This window comes from Hyperoodon ampullatus (assembly GCF_949752795.1).
Source record: "Hyperoodon ampullatus genome assembly, chromosome: 4".
NCBI lineage: Eukaryota > Metazoa > Chordata > Mammalia > Artiodactyla > Ziphiidae > Hyperoodon > Hyperoodon ampullatus.
This window is the reverse complement of record NC_136917.1, coordinates 131559475-131582209: the sequence shown is the minus strand read 5'-3', so window position 1 is coordinate 131582209 and position 22735 is coordinate 131559475. Positions and strand designations below refer to the sequence as shown.

The following is a 22735-nucleotide window of genomic DNA, read 5'->3' as shown; positions in this document are numbered from 1 at the left end:
ACTATAATCAGACAAGATATGTGGCCATATAAGAAACAGAAGCTTTGAAGGCTCTAAGTCAAATGCAGCAGTCATGGCTACAGTATTCGTTTTTTTTTTTTTTTTTTTTTTTTTTTTTGGCGGTACGCGGGCCTCTCACTGTTGTGGCCTCTCCCGTTGCGGAGCGCAGGCTCACCGGCCATGGCTCACGGGCCTAGCCGCTCTGCGGCATGTGGGATCTTCCCGCACCAGGGCACAAACCCGTGTCCCCTGCATCGGCAGGCGGACTCTCAACCACTGTGCCACCAGGGAAGCCCTATAGTATTCTTGTTTGCCCAACTAGAGAAAGTGGTTGATTCCCTGTTAATCTTTTTTTTTTTTTTTTAACTGAAGTATAGTTGATTTACAATGTGTTTTTGCTGTACAGCAAACTGATGCAGATTCTTTTTCATTACAGTTTATTACAGGATACTGAATAATATAGTTCCCTGTGCTATACAGTAGGACCTTGTTGTTTATCTGTTCTTTTTTTTTTTAATTAATTAATTTTTGCCTGCATTGGGTCTTTGTTGCTGCACACGGACTTTTCTCTAGTTGTGGCGAGTGGGAGCTACTCTTCATTGCGGTGCGTGGGCTTCTTATTGCGGTGGCTTCTCTTGTTGCTTAGCACGGGCTCTAGGCGCACGGGCTTCAGTAGTTGCGGCACATGGGCTCAGTAGTTGTGGTGCACCGGCTTAGTTGCTCCACGGTATGTGGGATCTCCCCGGACCAGGGCTCAAACCCGTGTCCCCTGCATTGGCAGGCGGATTCTTAACCACTGCGCCACCAGGGAAGTCCGTCTTCGCAAAGCTTTTAATCTTTTGAGCAAAGAACTGTTCCAGGTACCTTTTATAGTCTTCCAGGGAGTTGAAATTTTTTCCATTAAGAGAATTTTGTAAAGACCAAAATAAATGGAAATCTGAAGCTGCAATGTCTGGCGAATACGGCTGATGAATCATAACTTCCCAGCCAAGCTGTAACAGTTTTTGCCTGGTCAGCAAAGAAACACTTGGTCTTACGTTATCCTGATGGAAGATTATGCATTTTCTGTTGACTATTCTGGATGCTTTTCGTCGAGTGCCGTTTTCACTTGGTCTAATTGGGAGCAGTACTTGTTGGAATTAATCGTTTGGTTTTTCGGAAGGAGCTCATAATAGAGGACGCCCTTCCAATCCCACCAAATACACATCACCTTCTTTGGATGAAGACTGGCGTTTGGTGTGGTTGGTGGTGTTTCATTTTGCTTGTCCGATCTCTTCCATTACACATTGCTGTACAGTATCCACTTTTCATCACCCGTCACAATTTGTTTTAAAAACGGAATGTTTTCGTTATGTTAATTGAGTAGAGAATCGCATGCGGAAATATGGTCAAGAGGGTTTTTTTTATCCTGCTTAACTTATGTGAACCCAAACATCAAAGTGCGTAACATAACCACACTGGTGCAAATGATTTCCAGTGCTTGATTTAGATATTTTGAGTACGTTGGCTATCTCCCGCATGGCATAACGTTGATTGTTCTCAATTAATGTCTCGATTTGATCGCTATTGACTTCAACTGGTCTACCTCACCATGGAGCATCGTCCAGCGAGAAATCTCCAGCACAACACTTCGCAAACCTCTTTTGACACGTTCGATCAGTCACAGCACCTTCTCCATACACTGGACAAATCTTTTTGTGCTTTTCAGTTGCGTTTTTATCTTTCTTGAAATAATACAGCATAATATGCCAAACATGTTCTTTGTTCCATCTTCACTGTTAAAATGGCTACACAAAAATTCACCAATTTTGATAAGCTTTTTTAAAAATGCATGCTGAATATGACAGCTGTTACAATACAGTCTAACAAAATTGTTTCAAAAGAAGTTAAAGACAACTAAGCGCTACTAGAGCCATCTTACAGAAAAACGAACGAACCTTTTGGCTAACCCAATAAAATAGATCATGTTTTCTTGCTCACAGTGTAAAAGGAATTATCTTACTTGGGTTAAGTTCTAAATTAAATTTATTCTTTCCCCCCTTTCCAGATTGTTAAAGGAGATGGGCTGGCAAGAAGACAGTGAAAATGATGAAACATGTGCTCCCTTAACTGAGGATGAAATGAGAGAATTCCAGGTTATTAGTGAACAGGTAAGCGCTGAATCATATAAGTTCACTTTAAAAATTGCCCTTCCTTAATCAGAACAACATATAACTAAGCATTTTTAGGGGGTGGGGAGAAAGAAAGTTTTACAGTTTTATTTAGGAATTTGTTAAACATCACACTGTAGGTCAGATTTGCCTTTTTTTTAAATAGGTCTGCAATGCTGACTTCTTTAAATCCATGGATCTGCAGTGCTTAGGAATTAGTGTAAAGAATATGTCTGATTTGTCACTTTTCAGGTATTTAAAAAATGACTTGGGGATAAGAAGTAGAGAACAATAGTAGCTTTGCCAAATGTAGCTTCATTTTTTTATCCTTTTCTTGGCACAGGAATATTTTATATTCTAGAACATCTTTTTTTAAATGTCTTGATAGTTGCCGTTTTGAAAGAGTATTCCTTAGAAAATGTACAGTAGAGTGTCAGGGAGTTGAGATTTTTCTTTTTCAAATCCATTATAGTTTTTTAAAATAGTTCTGGTCATGCAGAAGTGATTTTCTATATGGAGATATTATAATTTATACTACAATCTTCAAAACACTTCTTAAATGTTTTGAATGAAATCTTTGAGGAAATTAGTTACGTTTACTTCATAATAAAATAGACTTCATCGTCCTAATTAAAAATTTGTGGCAAAATACACATAACATAAAATTTACGATTTCAACCGTTTTTAAGTGTACAGTTTTGTGGCATTAGGTACATTGACATTGTTATGCAGCCATTACCACCGCTCACCTCCAGAGCTCTTTTCATTTTGTAAAACTGAAACTCTGTACTCGTTAAACCATAACTTCATTCTCTGCTCCCCCAACCCTGGGAAACCACCACTCTACTTTCTGTCTCTGAATTTGGGTACCTCATAATAAGTGGAATCATGCAGTATTTGTCCTTTTGTGACTGGCTTATTTCACTTAGCAGAATGTCTTTGAGATTCATTCATGTTGAAGCATGGGTCAATCAGAATATCCTTTTTTAAAGACACAATAATCAATTATATGTGTATGTACCACATTTTGTTTATCCATTCATTCATTGATGGACACTTGGATTGCTTCCACCTTTGGCTATTGTAAATAATGCTGCTGTGAACATGGGTGTATAGTTATCTGTATCTATATCTATCTATCTATAGATAGATACCTGTACACCCATGTCCACAGCAGCATTTATATCTATAGGTAGATAGATAGTCTATAGATAACTGTAGACTCTATCGATATCTGTAGAGTCCCTGTTTTTAATTCTTTCAGGTATTTACCCAGAAGTAGAATTGCTGCATCATATGGTTATCTATTATTAACTTTTTGAGAAGCTGTCCTACTGTTTTTCTGTAGTAGCCACACCATTTTACATTCCCACCAGTGGTGCTCTCTTCCCTCTCATTTCTCGTATTTTTCTCCCAACACCATTTGTTGAAAAAGACTGTACTTTCTGTATTGAATGGTCTTGGCACCCTTGTTAAAAATCATTTGTATATGCAAGGGTTTGTTTCTGGGCTTGCTATTCATTGGTCTTCAATTCTGTTTTTGTGGGAGTTTTTTTTCCTATAAATTTATTTATTTATTTTTAATTTTGGCTGTGTTGGGTCTTCGTTGCTGCGCACGGGCTTTCTCTAGTTGCGGTGAGCGGGGCTACTCTTCGTTGCGGTGCACGGGCTTCTCATTGCGATGGCTTCTCTTATGGAGCATGGGTTCTAGGCGTGCGGGCTTCAGTAGTTGCAGCACGTGGGCTCAGTAGTTGTGGCTCACTGGCTCTAGAGCGCAAGCTCAGTAGTTGTGGCGCACGGGCTTAGTTGCTCTGCGGCATGTGGGATCTTCTCAGACCAGGGCTCGAACCTGTGTCCCCTGCATTGGCAGGCGGATTCTTAACCACTGTGCCACCAGGGAAGTTCTGTATAATATGTTTTGAAATCAGCAAGTATGAAACTTCCAACTTTGCTCTTCTTTTCAAAAGACTGTTTTGGCTATTCTGGAATCCCTTGAGCTTTTATAAGAGTTTTAGGATGGGTTTTTCTGTTCCCGCAAAAAATACCCGTGAGATTTGATAGGAATTACATTGAATCTGTAGATTGTTTGTGGTAATATTTGCATCTTAACAATGCTAAGTCTTCTAATCCGTGAGTATGGGATGTTAATGTTTTTTGTTTTTTTTTTTTTTTTTACATTTTTTTTTTTTATTAGTTTCTGCTTTATAACAAAGTGAATCAGTCATACATATACATCTGTTCCCACATCCCCTCCCTCATGCGTCTCCCTCCCTCCCACCCTCCCTATCCCACCCCTCCAGGCGGTCACAAAGCACCGAGCTGATCTCCCTGTGCTCTGCGGCTGCTTCCCACTATCTATCTACCTTACGTTTGGTAGTGTATATATGTCCATGCCTCTCTTTCCCTTTGTCACAGCTTACCCTTCCCCTTCCCCATATCCTCAAGTCCATTCTCAAGTAGGTCTGTGTCTTTATTCCCGTTTTACCCCTAGGTTCTTCATGACATTTTTTTTTTTTTTTAAATTCCATATATATGTGTTAGCATACGGTATTTGTCTTTCTCTTTCTGACTTACTTCACTCTGTATGACAGACTCTAGGTCTATCCACCTCATTACAAATAGCTCAGTTTCGTTTCTTTTTATGGCTGAGTAATATTCCATTGTATATATGTGCCACATCTTCTTTATCCATTCATCCGATGATGGACACTTAGGTTGTTTCCAGCTCCGGGCTATTGTGAATAGAGCTGCAATGAACATTTTGGTACATGTCTCTTTTTGAATTATGGTCTTCTCAGGGTATATGCCTAGTAGTGGGATTGCTAGGTCATATGGTAGTTCTATTTTTAGTTTTTTAAGGAACCTCCATACTGTTCTCCATAGTGGCTGTACCAATTCACATTCCCACCAGCAGTGCAAGAGTGTTCCCTTTTCTCCACACCCTCTCCAGCATTTATTGTTTCTAGATTTCTTGATGATGGCCATTCTGACTGGTGTGAGGTGATATCTCATTGTAGTTTTGATTTGCATTTCTCTAATGATTAATGATGTTGAGCATTCTTTCATGTGTTTGTTGGCAGTCTGTATATCTTCTTTGGAGAAATGCCTATTTAAGTCTTCTGCCCATTTTTGGATTGGGTTGTTTGTTTTTTTGCTATTGAGCTGCATGAGCTGTTTATAAATTTTGGAGATTAATCCTTTGTCAGTTGCTTGATTTGCAAATATTTTCTCCCATTCTGAGGGTTGTCTTTTGGTCTTGTTTATGGTTTCCTTTGCTGTGCAAAAGCTTTGAAGTTTCATTAGGTCCCATTTGTTTATCTTTGTTTTTATTTCCATTTCTCTAGGAGGTGGGTCCAAAAGGATCTTGCTGTGATTTATGTCATAGAGTGTTCTACCTATGTTTTCCTCTAAGAGTTTGATAGTTTCTGGCCTTACATTTAGGTCTTTAATCCATTTTGAGCTTATTTTTGTGTATGGTGTTAGGGAATGATCTAATCTCATACTTTTACATGTCCCTGTCCAGTTTTCCCAGCACCACTTATTGAAGAGGCTGTCCTTTCTCCACTGTACATTCCTGCCTCCTTTATCAAAGATAAGTTGGCCATATGTGCGTGGGTTTATCTCTGGGCTTTCTATCCTGATCCACTGATCTATCTTTCTGTTTTTATGCCAGTACCACACTGTCTTAATTACTGTAGCTTTGTAGTATAGTCTGAAGTCAGGGAGCCTGATTCCTCCAGCTCCATTTTTCGTTCTTAAGATTGCTTTGGCTATTCGGGGTCTTTTGTTTTTCCAAACAAATTTTGAAATTTTTTGTTCTACTTCTGTGAAAGATGCCAGTGGTAGTTTGATAGGGATTGCATTGAATCTGTAGATAGATTGCTTTGGGTAGTAGAGTCATTTTCACAATATTGATTCTTCCAATCCAGGAGCATGGTATATCTCTCCATCTATTTGTATCATCTTTAATTTCTTTCATCAGTGTCTTATAATTTTCTGCATACAGGTCTTTTGTCTCCTTAGGTAGGTTTATTCCTAGATATTTTATTCTTTTTGTTGCAATGGTAAATGGGAGTGTTTTCTTGATTTCATTTTCAGATTTTTCATCATTAGTGTACAGGAATGCCAGAGATTTCTGTGCATTAATTTTGTATCCTGCTACTTTACCAAATTCATTGATTAGCTCTAGTAGTTTTTCGGTAGCATCTTTAGGATTCTCTATGTATAGTATCATGTCATCTGCAAACAGTGACAGCTTTACTTCTTCTTTTCCAATTTGGATTCCTTTTATTTCCTTTTCTTCTCTGATTGCTGTGGCTAAAACTTCCAAAACTATGTTGAATAAGAGTGGTGAGAGTGGGCAGCCTTGTCTTGTTCCTGATCTTAGTGGAAATGGTTTCAGTTTTTCACCATTGAGGACAATGTTGGCTGTGGGTTTGTCATATATGGCCTTTATTATGTTGAGGAAAGTTCCCTCTATGCCTACTTTCTGCAGGGTTTTTATCATAAATGGGTGTTGAATTTTGTCGAAAGCTTTCTCTGCATCTATTGAGATGATCATATGGTTTTTCTCCTTCAACTTGTTAATATGGTGTATCACATTGATTGATTTGCGTATATTGAAGAATCCTTGCATTCCTGGAATAAACCCCACTTGATCATGGTGTATGATCCTTTTAATGTGCTGTTGGGTTCTGTTTGCTAGTATTTTGTTGAGGATTTTTGCATCTATGTTCATCAGTGATATTGGCCTGTAGTTTTCTTTCTTTGTGACATCCTTGCCTGGTTTTGGTATCAAGGTGATGGTGGCCTCGTAGAATGAGTTTGGGAGTGTTCCTTCCTCTGAAATTGTTTGGAAGAGTTTGAGAAGGATGGGTGTTAGCTCTTCTCTAAATGTTTGATAGAATTCGCCTGTGAAGCCATCTGGTCCTGGGCTTTTGTTTGATGGAAGATTTTTAATCACAGTTTCAATTTCAGTGCTTGTGATTGGTCTGTTTATATTTTCTATTTCTTCCTGGTTCAGTCTCTGAAGGTTGTGCTTTTCTAAGAATTTGTCCATTTCTTCCAGGTTGTCCATTTTATTGGCATAGAGTTGCTTATAGTAATCTCTCATGATCTTTTGTATTTCTGCAGTGTCAGTTGTTACTTCTCCTTTTTCATTTCTAATTCTACTGATTTGAGTCTTCTCCCTTCTTTTCTTGATGAGTCTGGCTAATGGTTTGTCAATTTTGTTTATCTTCTCAAAGAACCAGCTTTTAGTTTGGTTGATCTTTGCTATCGTTTCCTTCATTTCTTTTTCATTTATTTCTGATCTGATCTTTATGATTTCTTTCCTTCTGCTAACTTTGGGGTTTTTTGTTCTTCTTTCTCTAATTGCTTTAGGTGCAGGGTCAGGTTGTTTACTCGAAATGTTTCCTGTTTCTTAAGGTGGGATTGTATTGCTATAAACTTCCCCCTTAGAACTGCTTTTGCTGCGTCCCATAGGTTTTGGGTCGTCGTGTCTCCATTGTCATTTGTTTCTAAGTATTTCTTAATTTCCTCTTTGATTTCTTCAGTGATCACTTCATTATTGAGTAGTGTATTGTTTAGCCTCCATGTGTTTGTATTTTTTACAGATCTTTTCCTGTAATTGATGTCTAGTCTCATAGCATTGTGGTCGGAAAAGATACTTGATACAATTTCAATTTTCTTAAATTTACCAAGGCTTGATTTGTGACCCAAGATATGATCTATCCTGGAGAATGTTCCATGAGCACTTGAGAAAAATGTGTATTCTGTTGTTTTTGGGTGGAATGTCCTATAAATATCAATTAAGTCCATCTTGTTTAATGTATCATTTAAAGCTTGTGTTTCCTTATTTATTTTCATTTTGGATGATCTGTCCATTGGTGAAAGTGGGGTGTTAAAGTCCCCTACTATGATTGTGTTACTGTTGATTTCCCCTTTTATGGCTGTTAGTATTTGCCTTATGTATTGAGGTGCTCCTATGTTGGGTGCATAAATATTTACAATTGTTATATCTTCTTCTTGGATCGATCCCTTTATCGTTATGTAGTGTCCTTCTTTGTCTCTTCTAATAGTCTTTATTTTAAAGTCTATTTTGTCTGATATAAGAATTGCTACTCCAGCTTTCTTTTGATTTCCATTTGCATGGAATATCTTTTTCCATCCCCTTACTTTCAATCTGTATGTGTCTCTAGGTCTGAAGTGGGTCTCTTGTAGACAGCATATATATGGGTCTTGTTTTTGTATCCATTCAGCCACTCTGTGTCTTTTGGTGGTAGCATTTAGTCCATTTACATTTAAGGTAATTATTGATATGTATGTTCCTATTCCCATTTCCTTAATGGCTTTGGGTTCGTTATTGTAGGTATAGTCCTTCTGTTGTGTTTCTTGCCTAGAGAAGTTCCTTTAGCATTTGTTGTAAAGCTGGTTTGGTGGTGCTGAACTCTCTCAGCTTTTGCTTGTCTGTAAACGTTTTAATTTCTCCATCAAATCTGAATGAGATCCTTGCTGGGTAGAGTAATCTTGGTTGCAGGTTTCTCTCCTTCATCACTTTAATTATGTCCTGCCACTCCCTTCTGGCTTGTAGAGTTTCTGCTGAGAGATCAGCTGTTAACCTGATGGGGATTCCCTTGTGTGTTATTTGTTGTTTTTCCCTTGCTGCTTTTAATATGATTTCTTTGTGTTTAATTTTTGACAGTTTGATTAATATGTGTCTTGGCGTATTTCTTCTTGGATTTATTCTGTGTGGGACTCTCTGTGCCTCCTGGACTTGATTAACTATTTCCTTTCCCATATTAGGGAAGTTTTCAACTATAATCTCTTCAAATATTTTCTCAGTCCCTTTCTTTTTCTCTTCTTCTTCTGGAACCCCTATAATTCGAATGTTGGTGCGTTTAATGTTGTCCCAGAGGTCTCTGAGACTGTCCTCTGTTCTTTTCATTCTTTTTTCTTTATTTTTCTCTGCATCAGTTATTTCCACTATTTTATCTTCCACCTCACTTATCCGTTCTTCTGCCTCAGTTATTCTGCTATTGATCCCATCTAGAGTATTTTTCATTTCATTTATTGTGTTTTTAATCGATGCTTGATTCATCTTTAGTTCTTCTAGGTCCTTGTTAACTGTTTCTTGCATATTGTCTATTCTATTTCCAAGATTTTGGATCTGGGAAATAGAATCTTGGATCAGCTTTACTATCATTATTCTGAATTCTTTTTCAGGTAGACTGCCTATTACCTCTTCATTTGTTAGGTCTGGTACGTTTTTATCTTGCTCCTTCACCTGCTGTGTGTTTTTCTGCTTTCTCATTTTGCTTATGTTACTGTGTTTGGGGTCTCCTTTTTGCAGGCTGCAGATTCGTAGTTCCTGTTTTTTTTGGTGTCTGTCCCCCGTGGCTAAGGTTGTTTCAGTAGGTTGTGTAGGCTTCCTGGTGGGGGGGACTAATGCCTGTGTTCTGGTGGTTGAAGCTCGATCTTGTCTTTCTGGTGGACAGGTCCACGTCTGGTGGTGTGTTTTGGGGTGCCTGTGGCCTTATTATGTTTTTAGGTATCCTCTCTGCTAATGGGTGGGGTTGTGTTCCTGCCTTGCTAGTTGCTTGGCATAGGGTGACCAGCACTGTAGCTTGCTGGTCGTTGACTGAAGCTGGGTGCTGGTGTTGAGATGGAGATCCCTGGGAGATTTTCGCTGCTTGATATTATGTGGAGCTGGGAGGTCTCTTGTGGACCCGTGTCCTGAAGTTGGCTCTCCCACTTCAGAGGCACAGCACTAACTCCTGGCTGCAGCACCAAGAGCCTTTCATCCACCCGGCTCAGAATAACAGTGAGAAAAAGTAGAAAGAAATAATTAGTAGAAGAAAGAAAGAGAGATTGAAAGAAAGGAAGAAGGGAAGTAAGGAAGGAAGGAAGGAACTAAGAAAGAAAGGAGGGAGGGAGGAAGGATGGAAAGAAAGGAAAGAAAGGGAGGGAGGGAGGAATGAAAGCAAAAGGAAGAGTGAATGGAAGAAGAGAGGGAGGGAGGGAGGAAGGAAAGAAAGAAAGAAAGACAGGAGGGAGGGAGGGAGGAAGGAAAGAAAAAGAAAGTGGAAAGAAGAAGGGTGGGAGGGAGGGAGGGATGGAGGAAAGAAAAAGAAAGAAGGAAAGGAGCGGAGGGAGGGAGGGAGGAAGGGAAGGGAGGAAAAAAAGAAAGAGCAGGTAAAGTAAAATAGAATAAAGTATGAAATATAGTAGCGTTATTAAAATTAAAAAGTAATTATTGAAAAAAAACACGGACCGAAAGAACCCTGGGACATATGGTGGAAGCAAAGCTATACAGAGAGAATCTTACACAGAAGATTACACATACACATTCACAAAAAGAGAGCAGGGGGAAAAATCAAAAATCTTGCTCTCCAAGTCCACCTCCTCGATTTGGGATAATTCGTTGTAAAAAGAGGAAAAGGGCGAAAAGTCTGAAATCTTGCTAAGTCCTCCTCCTTAATTTGAGATAATTCGTTGTAAAAAGAGGAATAAAAAAGGGGGGAAAGTCTTAAATCTTGTCCTCAAGGTCCACTTCCTCAATTTGGGATGATTCGCTGTCCATTCATGCACTCCACAGACGCAGGGCACATCAAATGGACCGTGGAGCTTTAATCCGCTGCCTCGGAGGCTGCACAGAGAGATTTCCCTGTCTCTGCTCTCACAGCTCCCGGGTCTCAGCCTTGGACCTGGCCCCGCCTCTGCGTGTAGGTCGCCGGAGGGCGTCCATTCTTCGCTCAGACAGGACGGGTTTAAAGGAGCCGCTGATTCGGGGGCTCTGGCTCACTCAGGCAGAGGGGAGGGAGGGGAATGCCCTCTCCTCGCGCACCAGGCAACAAAAGGGAAAAAAGTCTCTTGCCTCTCCGGTAGCTCCAGACCCTTTCCCCGGACTCCCTCCGGGCTAGCACTAACCCCTTCAGGGTCTCTTCCTGCGGCCAGCCCCAGACCTCTCCCTGCGCTCCGAGCGACTGAAAGCCGATACCCGAGCCTCAGCTCCCAGCCCCGCCCGCCCTGGCGGCCGAGCAGACAAGTCTCTCGGGCTGATGTGTGCCTGAGGGCACCGATCCTCTGTGCCAAAATCTCTCTGCTTTGCCCTCCACACCCCTGTTGCTGTGCTCTCCTCCGCTACTCCGAAGCTTTCCCCCTCCGCCACCTGCAGTCTCCGCCCTCGAAGGGGCTTGTAGTGTGTAGAAACCTTCCCTCCTTCACGGCTCCCTCCCACTGGTGCAGGTCCCGTCCATATCCTATTGTCTCTGTTTATTCTTTTTTTCTTTTGACCTACCCAGGTATGTGGGGAGTTTCTTGCCTTTTGGGGGGTCTGAGGTCTTCTGTCAGCGTTCAGTAGGTGTTCTGTTGGAGTTGTTCCACGTGTAGATGAATTTCTGATGTATCTGTGGGGAGGAAGGTGATCTCCGCGTCTTACTCTTCCGCCATCTTCCTCCGGCTCCCCCGTTAATGTTTTTAAAAATTTCTTTCAGCAGTGTTTTGTTGTCAGTGTAGAAGTCTTTTGCCTCCTTGGTTAAGTTCATTCCTTATAATTAAGAATAAGTATTTTTTCTTTTTAATGCTATTATAAATAGAATTGTTTTTTTTTTTAAGAATTGTTTTCTTAATTTACTTTTTGGATTGTTCATTGTTACAGAAATGCAGCTGATTTATTTATTTATTTATTTATTTATTTATTTATTTATTTATTTATTTATTTATTTATTCTTGGCTGTGTTGGGTCTTCGTTTCTGTGCAAGGGCTTTCTCTAGTTGTGGCGAGTGGGGGCCACTCCTCATCGCGGTGCGCGGGCCTCTCACTATCGCGGCCTCTCTTGTTGTGGAGCACAGGCTCCAGACGCGCAGGCTCAGTAGTTGTGGCTCACGGGCCTAGTTGCACCGTGGCATGTGGGATCTTCCCAGACCAGGGCTTGAACCCGTGTCCCCTGCATTAGCAGGCAGACTCTCAACCACTGCGCCACCAGGGAAGCCCTGCAGCTGATTTTTATGTATTGGTTTTATGTCCTGCAACTTTGCTACGTGTGTTAGTTCTCACAGGTTTTTAAATAGAATTTTTAGACTTTTTACATATAAGATCATGTTGTCTGTAAACAGATAATTTTACTTCTTTTCCACTTTCATATTTCTTCCTTCCCAGTTAGTGTAAATTTTTAATTCGGAAGTTAGTGAACCATGTTATTTTTCACAAGCTGATTATGGGTAATACTTCTGAAGGATTTTTTTTGTTTATTGTCCAATTTACAAACAAAAATTCATGTTAGGTGTACAGTTGGGTGAGTTTTGACAAATGTATATAGCTGTATGACTATGATCCCCAAAAGTTCCTCATTGTCCCTCTTTGCATTTAGTTCTTTTACTCCCAGCTGCCCCTGGCAGACACTGATTATTTGCTTTCTGTCCCTATAGTTTTGCCTTTCCACAATTTTTTTTTCCTGAATACCATTTTTTTACATTAATTTTTATTTGAGTATAGTTGATTTACAATGTTGTGTTAGTTTCTGCTGTACAGCAAAGTGAATCAGCTATACATACACATATATCCACTCTTTTTTAGATTCTTTTCCCATATAGGTCATTACAGAATATTGAGAAGAATTCCCTGTGCTATACAGTAGGTCATTATTAGTTATTTATTTTATATATAGTAGTGTGTATATGTCAATCCCAATCTCCCAAGTTACACAGTGTTTTACTGATTGAACCATATATTGTTATAGTCCTGGATCTGGTTGCTTTCATGCTTTTGAAACTCACCCATGTTTGGTGAGTAGTAGTCCATTGTGTGGGTTTGCCATTTTGTGTATCTCTTTGAAGGATTTGTTTTGAATCTGAAGAAAGGCATCAAGAAAAACCACTTAGTATCATTACCATAAGGTAGTAGTCAAGGAAAACATAATATTGCCTGACCAAGATAATTGGCTTTAAAATCCTGTTATGACTGGGGCAGGTAGATAAAACCCTATTGATAATAAAATAATTAACTGATATAAAAAATTTGTGCATACTGTGGGTTGGAGAGCAATGGCCTGTAAATATAATGTCCATTTTTTAAAAAACTAAAGATAAAGACATGAGTATATTTATGTTAACGATGACATGTCATTTGACATTTAGATGCCTAAAAAACCATTAGGGCCTGATGCTGTTTATAAAAGTATTCATATTGTATCTGGTAACAGTCGAGAATCTGAGTTTAAACTCCTTCTCTTCAAATTCTGCAAACATTTATCAAGTGTTCACTATGCCCAAGATTTTAGAGTTTATGGAGATGAGCTCCTTCATAGTGCTGCAGTTTAATGAAGATAGGTAGATTCCCATATAAAGCAGAATGTGGTAGCAGTTTTCAGAATATTTAAGGTGAGGACAGGAGAGAGAGAGAGTGTCATGCAAATTCATCAAATGTTTCTTGAGGTCCTATTCTAGAGTGCTGGGAAAACACAAAAATTTTTGCCCATGTAGAATTTACATTAATTAATTAATCTAGAGGTCAACACCAGTTGCAGTGATCTGGAAAAGCATAATTGAGTTGAGTTTGAATTGGCTTTTGTCAGGTAAGATGAGGGAATGACATTCCTGGTGTAGGGAGTGAACAAAGGCAAAAGTAATAAGAGTTCAGGGTATGCTGGGGTTCAGAGTGGCTGGAGCATGGGGTAGAAAGATTTTAATGAAAGATCTTGATAACAGTAATAAGTAGGGTGAGTCTAAGTCCTAGTTTGCCTTGGAGAGTCCCAGTTTATGCATGTTAATCCCACTGTATTTATTAATGGCACGTTTACTCATTCTCAAAAGTGCCCTAGTTTGAATGATAAATTAACGTGGCCTCCCTAATTGTGAGTAACGTCATGTGAGCTCTTAATGCCCTCTAGGTAATTGTGCTAAGTGCATTTTTGTAGTATTTGTATGAAGTAGGTAATATCATTAGTCCTGCTGTGTAGATGACAAAACTTAATTAGGCTCATAGTGGTTGGGTAACTTTCTCTAGGTCTGTACAGTGTATCATTAGTGGAGTTGGAAGTTGAGCCCAAGTCTGGCTGACTTCATAGCCTGTGCCTATAACTGTGATATAAGGTTGAAAAAACACATTGTGGTCATATTAAGGTTTTTGTATGCCATGTCAGGAGTATAGATTGTGTTTTATTATAGGAAACCTTTTGAGGTATTTTTAGGTATGTGAAACCATTTGTATGTGTGGAAGTACAGGTATAGTGTAAGGTGTATATTGGAAGTGTAATTGTGAAGACTGGGAACAGGATGGTTAGTTGGGAATATATTGTAATAATTAGGGAAGGGGTAAATGAGGGCCTGAAGTAGAGAAATGACAGTAAAACGTGGTCTTGATGAGACTGAGATCTGAAATAGAATCAGCAGGATTTTGAAATTTCAACCTATGAACTGATAATTATATCATTATTATAGACAGGAATGGAGGAGGAGGAGCTGATTTTAGGAGACTGTGTATATATATAGACACACATGTATGTATGTGTGTAATTCTATGCATTTTACATAAATACATGTATATGTAAAATAGACAAGTGTGTGTGTGTGTGTGTGTGTGTGTGTGTGTGTATTTCCCCCCACGCCCCCCCACCCCCCACCCCCGGGGTGGGGGGAGGGTGCAGGCATTTAGAGAAATCAGAGATAAAGATCAGATTTGGTTTTTATCATAATTGTCCACAGTTGATTTTAAGCTGTGGAAAGATTAGGTGGCACTGGGTGATAAATCATGTGAAGCAAGGATAGAACTTTGAGGGATTAGAAAGGTGTACCTTTAAAAGAGAGATGAGGCGTATTTGTAACCATCACAGTGGCTGAGAACGCCAGAGACTGAGAACACTGAGCCACATGGCTTTTGTTTTTCTTAGTAAAGTTGGTGGTGAGGTCATTTGTTCAAAGTAAAGGGAGGTAGCTAAATACGGAGGGAAAAAGGAAAACTAAGAGCTAATAAGACTTGTTATTTCTAGTTATCAAGGTCTGTAGCAAAATTAGCTATGATGTAAGTTGCCCTTTGGGTTTGGATCTTATCCTAATCCTTATGACTTAAAAAAGCCCTCTAGACTATGACACCTATAGATAGTTCCAAATACTAACTTATTATATAACTGGATTTGGTCTTACAGAAATTTGTATTTCTCATTTTGATAAAAATTTCCAGAGTCTCAGACATTTTTCTTACTTATACCATACTTACCATACTAACCCTTCAGTTCTGATTTTCAGAAATAACTTATTATTTTTTTCAATATCTTAATCTCTGTGGTTAAGCAAAGGCCTCTGTTTGATTTTGTTACCTTGTACTAACCTTATTTGAATACTCCTTACTTACTGGAGTACTTTGTATTCTGGTTATTCTGCAGAGTATGAATACAGTGGATTGTGGGGTATGTTAATAGCCTAGTTAGGTCAGAATAATAAAAATAACAGCTGTAGCTTAGTGGTTGCTCATTATATTGTAGGCAGCACCTGAAGATATTTATTACAGTTTTCATTAAGGAAATGAAAATTTGGGAAGGTTAATTCCTTAACAAGTGACAGACTTAGAATTCACACCTACCCTGTCTGGATCCAAAATCTTTTCACTAGACTAGTACTATACACCATATATATATATATGTGTGTATATATATATATATATACACATATATATATATTTTTTAATAGTGGTTTGGTAAGTGATAAATGCAGTTCTCCCAAAGGTAGTGATTTATTCATAGGAAATACTTTGTTATATTGGTTGGATCAATTACCTATATCTAACTAGTTTTTCAAAAATGATATCATAATCTATGGAGTTTTATTACCTTCATTGCATTCATGGGTACATTTGATTATTAGAGCATTCTTAATTTGTAGTGACTCTTGGAGGATAGTTTGTTTATTCAATTTATTTTTGTTGATATTTTAGTTACAGAAGAACGGTCTGAGGAAAAATGGTATTTTGAAAAATGGCCTGATCTGTGACTTCAAGTTTGGACCCTGGAAAAACAGCACTTTCAAACCCACTATTGAGAATGATGACACAGAGACAAGTAGCAGTGACACATCAGATGACGACGATGTGTGAAGGATTTCCTAACAGCTTTAGAAATTTTAGTGTGATACATCTCTCATACAGTTTGGGGTGAATTGTAAAAATGAAGAACTATAATTTATGTAGTAAAATACCCCATTAGAAGATGATTTTTTTGGGGAACTTCAATATGAAGAAAACCAAGAATGTTGTGTTGGGCTGTGTTGAACATTATTTCTTTGTTAAATGAATGTTGTAGAAATGAGGACTTTGGTTGATCCAACATTGACTTTCTTCATCACTGCAGCATTTCTCTGACTAGCAATGTGACGATGTAACAAATGAGATTTTCTCATTTAATAATAAAAAAATTGTGTAATGTTTTGCAAAGCTTCTGTCTTAAAATGTCCAGGTCTTAAGAAAAAAGGCAGCTTACACTGTTTTGCTTGCAGAGTCATATCTTTTTCGTACAGTGGAAATCCTCAAGTCCACTTTGTGCGGCTCCCCTCCCCCCTCCCCCCTGCAAAAAAAGGACAATGTAGCATGTTGGCTAAAACTGGAGCAAAGTGCACTAAAACATTAATTTCCTGAACTCAACTATTGTACTAGTCACCTTTTAAAACATAAATTGCTCTTTAGCCATTTGTAGTTCAGTAAATGTTACAGCAAAGACTTGCCACATTTTCTTCCAAATTTTAAGAGGTGATTTTCAAGAGCTTTATTTGGGTATGTTGTCAGACCAGGATTTTCAGAGTTGATGGAAAAGAGTCTTGTGGGAAAACTTATTTTGATAAATTATTACACATGCAGAAAAACTGATCACACTGACTGGATCTGTCCACAACATGAAAAATAAACTGGATTTTCAGAATATTGTCGTTCTCTGTAGTGTTAAAGGTATTGGTCTGTAAACATAATGTGCTTTATTCACTTATTAAAACAAAGTTAAACTTTATTAAAGATGGTGATTACCTTTTGAGTTTAGAGAAAGCAAGCTATGGAAAACAGCTTTTTTATTATCAACTGCTTAACAAGTTTATTAAATGAATGTTAACCACTTTATTTTTCATTTGCACGTTAATTTTAGAATCATTTCTGTTTACTGCTCATTGGAAGAGTAATTTTTTTTTTTGTATTTTTGATTTTTCTGATTTTCACATTTGCTTTAGCTTCCTCCATCCCACTCCCATGTTTAAATGTATTCTGATTGTAAAGAGCATAATCTTAGAGCAAAAATGTTTTAGGTTTTATGTCTGATTGAGGTAATCCTCAAGATTTTTAAATTGTGTTTTCTCAGAAGGCTTCAGTGTTTTTGCTGTTTCCATTTCAGTAATCCTACCCAAGTTCTCCAGCTTCCACCAGAAGCCAGATTTTTTTGGTTTACACTGAGACTGGTGGTGTTGGGGAAATTTAAACAAAACACAATTTCAACCCCACAAAATTTATGGAGGGTGGCCTAGAGTGGTAACAAAGTATTAAATATATCTTAAAGTTATCATTTAAAATCAGCTTTTATTATATAATATGCCACAAGTCAGTCCAATCACTTAAAGTAAAATGTAGCATTAGCCACAAGAGAACCTGAAAGTATGCTTTCACAAAGCTCTGTCAGTATCATATATTGAATGTTTTTGGGATTCTTAGATTTCACTTTCGTTTATGGGTTAATAAAATCTATCAGATGCAAATTGTATTTGCTAACACAAGCTAGAAGGGATCTGAGAAATGTGGTTTACATTTGAAATCTAATTTAATGTGTTTTCTAAATAGCTTTCAGAAAAGATTCTGGAATTTTTGATTTTTTGGCATTTTCTGCTTTCTATTCAGATAATTTTTTTTTTGCCTTAACTCTTTATCAGCAGTTATTACTTGTTTATTGTGTATTCACACATTGTCATATTGAATGTGTTTAGTGTGGCAAGATACAACAGTGTGATTATGTGTTACATTATAGCCTTAACCAGTTTGGCTACTGAGTGGGTGGAGCCATACAAATGTATTTTGATAGAATGGTTAAAGCTTAGCATAATTTTAAGTTGCTGTTGAAATAAGGGCAGCTGGTAGAGTTTGAACTCTATTGTTTGAAAGGGAGCCCACAAGTAGGAACTAGTTACATTGTACATCTAGTGTGAAATTGCCAAACCCAGGACATGGAGGCCTGAAAAAAAAATTTACTACTTTTGATTGCTTCAAACTCAGTTTCTCTGCAGCAAATTCTTTTTTACAACCACTTTATTGTGGTATAAATTGGCATAAACTACATATTTAAAGCATATAATTTGATAACCTTTGACTTGTGAAACCATTGCTGCAATTAAGGGTAGTGAATATATGTCACACTGAAGAGCTTTTTAGTGTTTCCTCCTTTGTGATCCTTCCTTTTTATTACTCTCCTGTCTTCCCAGCCTTTTTTTTTTAATGAAATGAGCAAAATTCTTATGGTAGTGGGTTTAAAATAGCATTTCCAAAATTATATCTTGTTTTATATTAAGGGTTAGAATAACTTATTTCCATAAATATATTTTTATTAAAGTTGAAATGTAGAAGTGTTAATCTAAAAATAATCAGATCGATTTGATAATATTAGGTTTACCTTAATTACAGTTCAGTATGTTGAAGGGCTTGGTATCTAAACATTTTTAGTTCCTTTTGCTAGTGTTTATATGTAATGATGTTAGAATATGATTATATAAACATTTTAAACTTATTTAGGAATAAGTTTAAATAATAATAATGTCTTAACTTATTGACCCCCCCAAATATAATTAACCTTAACCTGACATCAGATTCTACTGGGATGATCCATAATCTTTTACTCAAAAAGTTTGTGAAAGATGTTTTATTAAAATGTGCTTTTATTAGAATTCAGATACTTGGATTAGAAAAGGCACTTGTGAAATTTTTCTTCAAAGTGAGATTTTTATTTTGGCTTTTAAACTTAGGGATATATTGTTAGGCTTTTAAATAATAGCGTATCACCAATTGTGAGAGGTGGATATTGTGACTTTTTTTGCACAGTCGTGTTTCTGGAGGTTATAATCCTTACTTCGCTGTTGAGGAACGAGTGAGCAGGGCATTTCAAGCAATAGTAAAATCCCTAAAACCTCCAAGTGCCGCAGAGAAGTTTTGATCCTACTTTGTTATTTAATGTTAATTTCCTTGCCTTAGGGCTGAATGCTAGAATTTAGAAAAATGATGGAGCTCCCAAGAGAGCTTTGATTATTTTAATATATAATTCTGGGTGCTATGTAACACATGGACCTGAAAAGTTAGTAGTTAAGGGCTTGAGAATATGTGTAATTCAGTCATCACCTACTTTAAAAGGTTTTGTAATTGAAGTTCTCTTGTATACTTGTGAGGCATAACTTGTGCAGTTAATCATTTGCTGACATTTAACTTATCCTGTACGTTTCACTCTACCTTATCCATTTGTAATATTTGTTTTGTAGAAACCTAATCTGAAACAGTGATTGAAATTTATGTGTCAAATCATTAGGTGTGTTAGGACATTACTGTAGCATGTTTAATGCAGCAATGTCCTAACTCTTGGTATACATAAGACCCCATGTTGTAGTAGTTTCCAAATTTGCACATTGATGTCATTAGAGAGCTTAAAAAAATGGTGATTCTAATGTATTTTTTTTATAAATTTATTTATTTTTGGCCGTGTTGGGTCTTCGTTGCTGCGCGTGGGCTTTCTCTAGTTGTGGAGAGAGGGGGCTACTCTTCATTGTGGTGCGTAGGCTTCTCATTGCTGTGACTTATCGTTGCGGAGCATGGGCTCTTGGCGCACAGGCTTCAGTAGTTGCAGTACGCAGGCTCAGTAGTCGTGGCTCATGGGCTCTAGAGCACAGGCTCAGTAGTTGTGGCGCACGGGCTTAGTTGCTCCGCGGCATGTGGGATCTTCCCGGACCAGGGCTCGAACCCGTGTCCCCTGCATTGGCAGGAGGATTCTCAGCCACTGTGCCAGCAGGGAAGCCCGATTCTAATGTATTGACATGCAGTATGGTGGAAGTTACACCTGGATTTGAATTCTGGTTTTGCCTTTTATGTGAGCTGTGATCTTAATCCAGATAGTCAGTTTCTTGAGATGTTTATTCCGTAGAGTTACTGTAAGGATGAAGAGAATCACTAACACTTGGTGTAAATCCTGAGTACATAGTAGGTCTTCCATAAATTTTAGCTGTTTAATCACTACTGTTAACACCATGTTATTCAACAGGAACTCCCAGTAGCATGTAGTACATATTTTAAAAAATTATGTTAGATTAAACAGGCAGAAACTGTTCTAAATGGTTGTGTATGGTCTGGTTGAGTTCTCACAGTGAACTAAAACTGAACTGTTTCATCTCCACTTCATTTATTTGTCATTATGCTCAGTTATGAACTAAGCTTGATAATTTGGTAAACCTCACCTTAAAGATAAAGTAAAATCAGTTTTCTGAAATGCAATCATCAAACTTTAGTGGTAAATCATACTCTTGTGAACTAATTACAAAGATGGGCTTCAGTGCTTTCAAACTTTTAAAAATAGATTTGCCTCCAACAATGACATCATTTCATGTGATTTGTGGAAATAACAATTCAAAGCTGGAGTTTGACTTGCTAACTCCATTTCTCTCAAGGTTTCTTCCTTTTTCTGGGATGCTAAAGATGAACAGATAATGGGCTGGAGATCGTGATGAGAGGAATATGACTTAAAAAGCTGTTTACCCTTCTTAAATGCACACTAGATCATGGAATAAGCTCATTAGGTCTGGGTGACATTGATGACTTGAGAAAATTAGATTTAGGTATCAACTTTTGTGTTAGGTTTGTGATTCTGTAATGACATTTTAAAAAATTTTTATTGGAGTATTGTTGATTAACAATGTGTTTCTGCTGTATAGCAAAGTGAATCAGTTAATACATATATCTACTGTTCTTTAGATTCTATTTCCATATAGGTTATTACAGAGTATTGAGTAGAGTTCCCTGTGCTATACATATACAGTAGGTTTTTATTATCTATTTTATATATAGTGTATATATGTCAATCCCAATCTCCCCATTTATCCCTCCCAGCAGCACCCCCCCTTCCTCCTTGGTAACCATAAGTTTGTTTTCTACATCTGTGACTCTATTTCTGTTTTGAAAATAGGTTCATTTGCACCATTTTTTTAGATTCCACATGTAAGCAGTATCATATTTGTCTTTTACTTAACTCAGTATGACAATCTCTAGGTCCATCCATGTCACTGCAGATGGCATTATTTCATCCTTTTTATGGCTGAGTAATAATTCCATTGTATATATATACAACATCTTTTTTTTCTTTAAGATTTAATTTTTTATTTATTTTTGGCTGTGTTGGGTCTTAGTTGCTGCATGCGGGCTTTCTCTAGTTGCGGCGAGCAGGGGCTACTTTTCATTGCAGTGCGCGGACTTCTCCATGCAGTGGCTTCTCTTGTTGCGGAGTACAGGCTCTAGGCTTGTGGGCTTCAGTAGTTGTGGTGCTCGGGCTCAGTAGTTGTGGCGCACGGGCTTAGTTGCTCTGCGGCATGTGGGATCTTCCCGCACCAGGTTTCGAACCCGTGTTCCCTGCATTGGCAGGCGGATTCTTATTCACTGCACCACCAGGGAAGTCCCTACCACATCTTTATCCATTCCTTCGCCGATAGACATTTCGGTTGCTTCTGTGTCCTGACTATTGTAAATAGTGCTGCAGTGAACATTGGGGTATGTGTATCTTTTTGAACTATAGTTTTCTTTGGATATATGCCCAGGAGTGGGATTCCTGGATCATATGGTAACTCTGGTTTTTTAAGGAACCTCCGTACTGTCCTCCATAGTGGTTGTACCGATTGACATTCCCACCAGCAGTGTAGGAGGGTTCCCTTGTAATGACATTTTAGATATGAGAGTGTCCTTTTAGTAAGGAATTTGTTGTCAAATTCAGCCTTAATGCATCTTTAATGTGGTTTTCTTAAAAGACTGGAGAAATGGGCAAACTAGCAATTAACTGGTATTTTTCTTTGGTTAGTCTGGATACTGTAATAGTAGTAGTTGCTTTATAAGAAGTTAATTTGGTGAGATGAAAAAGTATTTTATTTGGAGTTAGTATTTCCCCTCAAATTTGAACTTACTGTCCTGACAATGTTTAGCATTTATTATTTTGGTGAAGTGAGTTGTAGAGTGAGTCATGTGGCAGAATGGATAAAACTTGGGTACTGAGAAGTAAGGCATATAGGGACCATCTTTATGCCCAAAGAGAGGCATAGAGGCTTCATGCCACCTATTAAGATGTCTGTAATTTCCTTCTGGGAGATTTTTTAAAAATTGGGTGTTGGCAGACTTTCTATAAAGGGCATATGGTAAATATTTAGGCCATATAATCTGTTGCAGCTAGTCAAATCTGCCATTATAGCATGAAAGCAACCATAGACAATATGTAAATGATTGGATGTGTTCTGTGTTTCAATAAAACTAGCTATCTAGGGACAGTAGTTTGCTGATTCCTCTTCTAAGTCTTAAGGACCAGACCTTTGGAAACTTAAGTAAAAGTTGGGTTGTGG

The 22735-nt window shown here is 38.0% G+C and overlaps 1 protein-coding gene across 5 annotated transcripts in view; it reads left to right on the top strand.

Moving 5' to 3' along the window:
* GPBP1 (GC-rich promoter binding protein 1) overlaps positions 1-16565 on the top strand; it is a gene marked incomplete at its 5' end in the record, with an annotated part of 46982 nt that extends 30417 nt beyond the window's left edge. For all 5 annotated transcript variants that reach the window (XM_079703797.1, XM_079703796.1, XM_079703795.1 and 2 more), the window contains 2 exons: positions 2048-2150; positions 16077-16565. In XM_079703797.1, the coding sequence (XP_079559923.1) occupies positions 2048-2150; positions 16077-16235 (262 nt within the window). In that variant the 3' untranslated portion in view covers positions 16236-16565. The remainder of the gene's footprint in view (positions 1-2047; positions 2151-16076) is intronic.
* Between the last annotated feature and the right edge of the window lie 6170 nt (positions 16566-22735).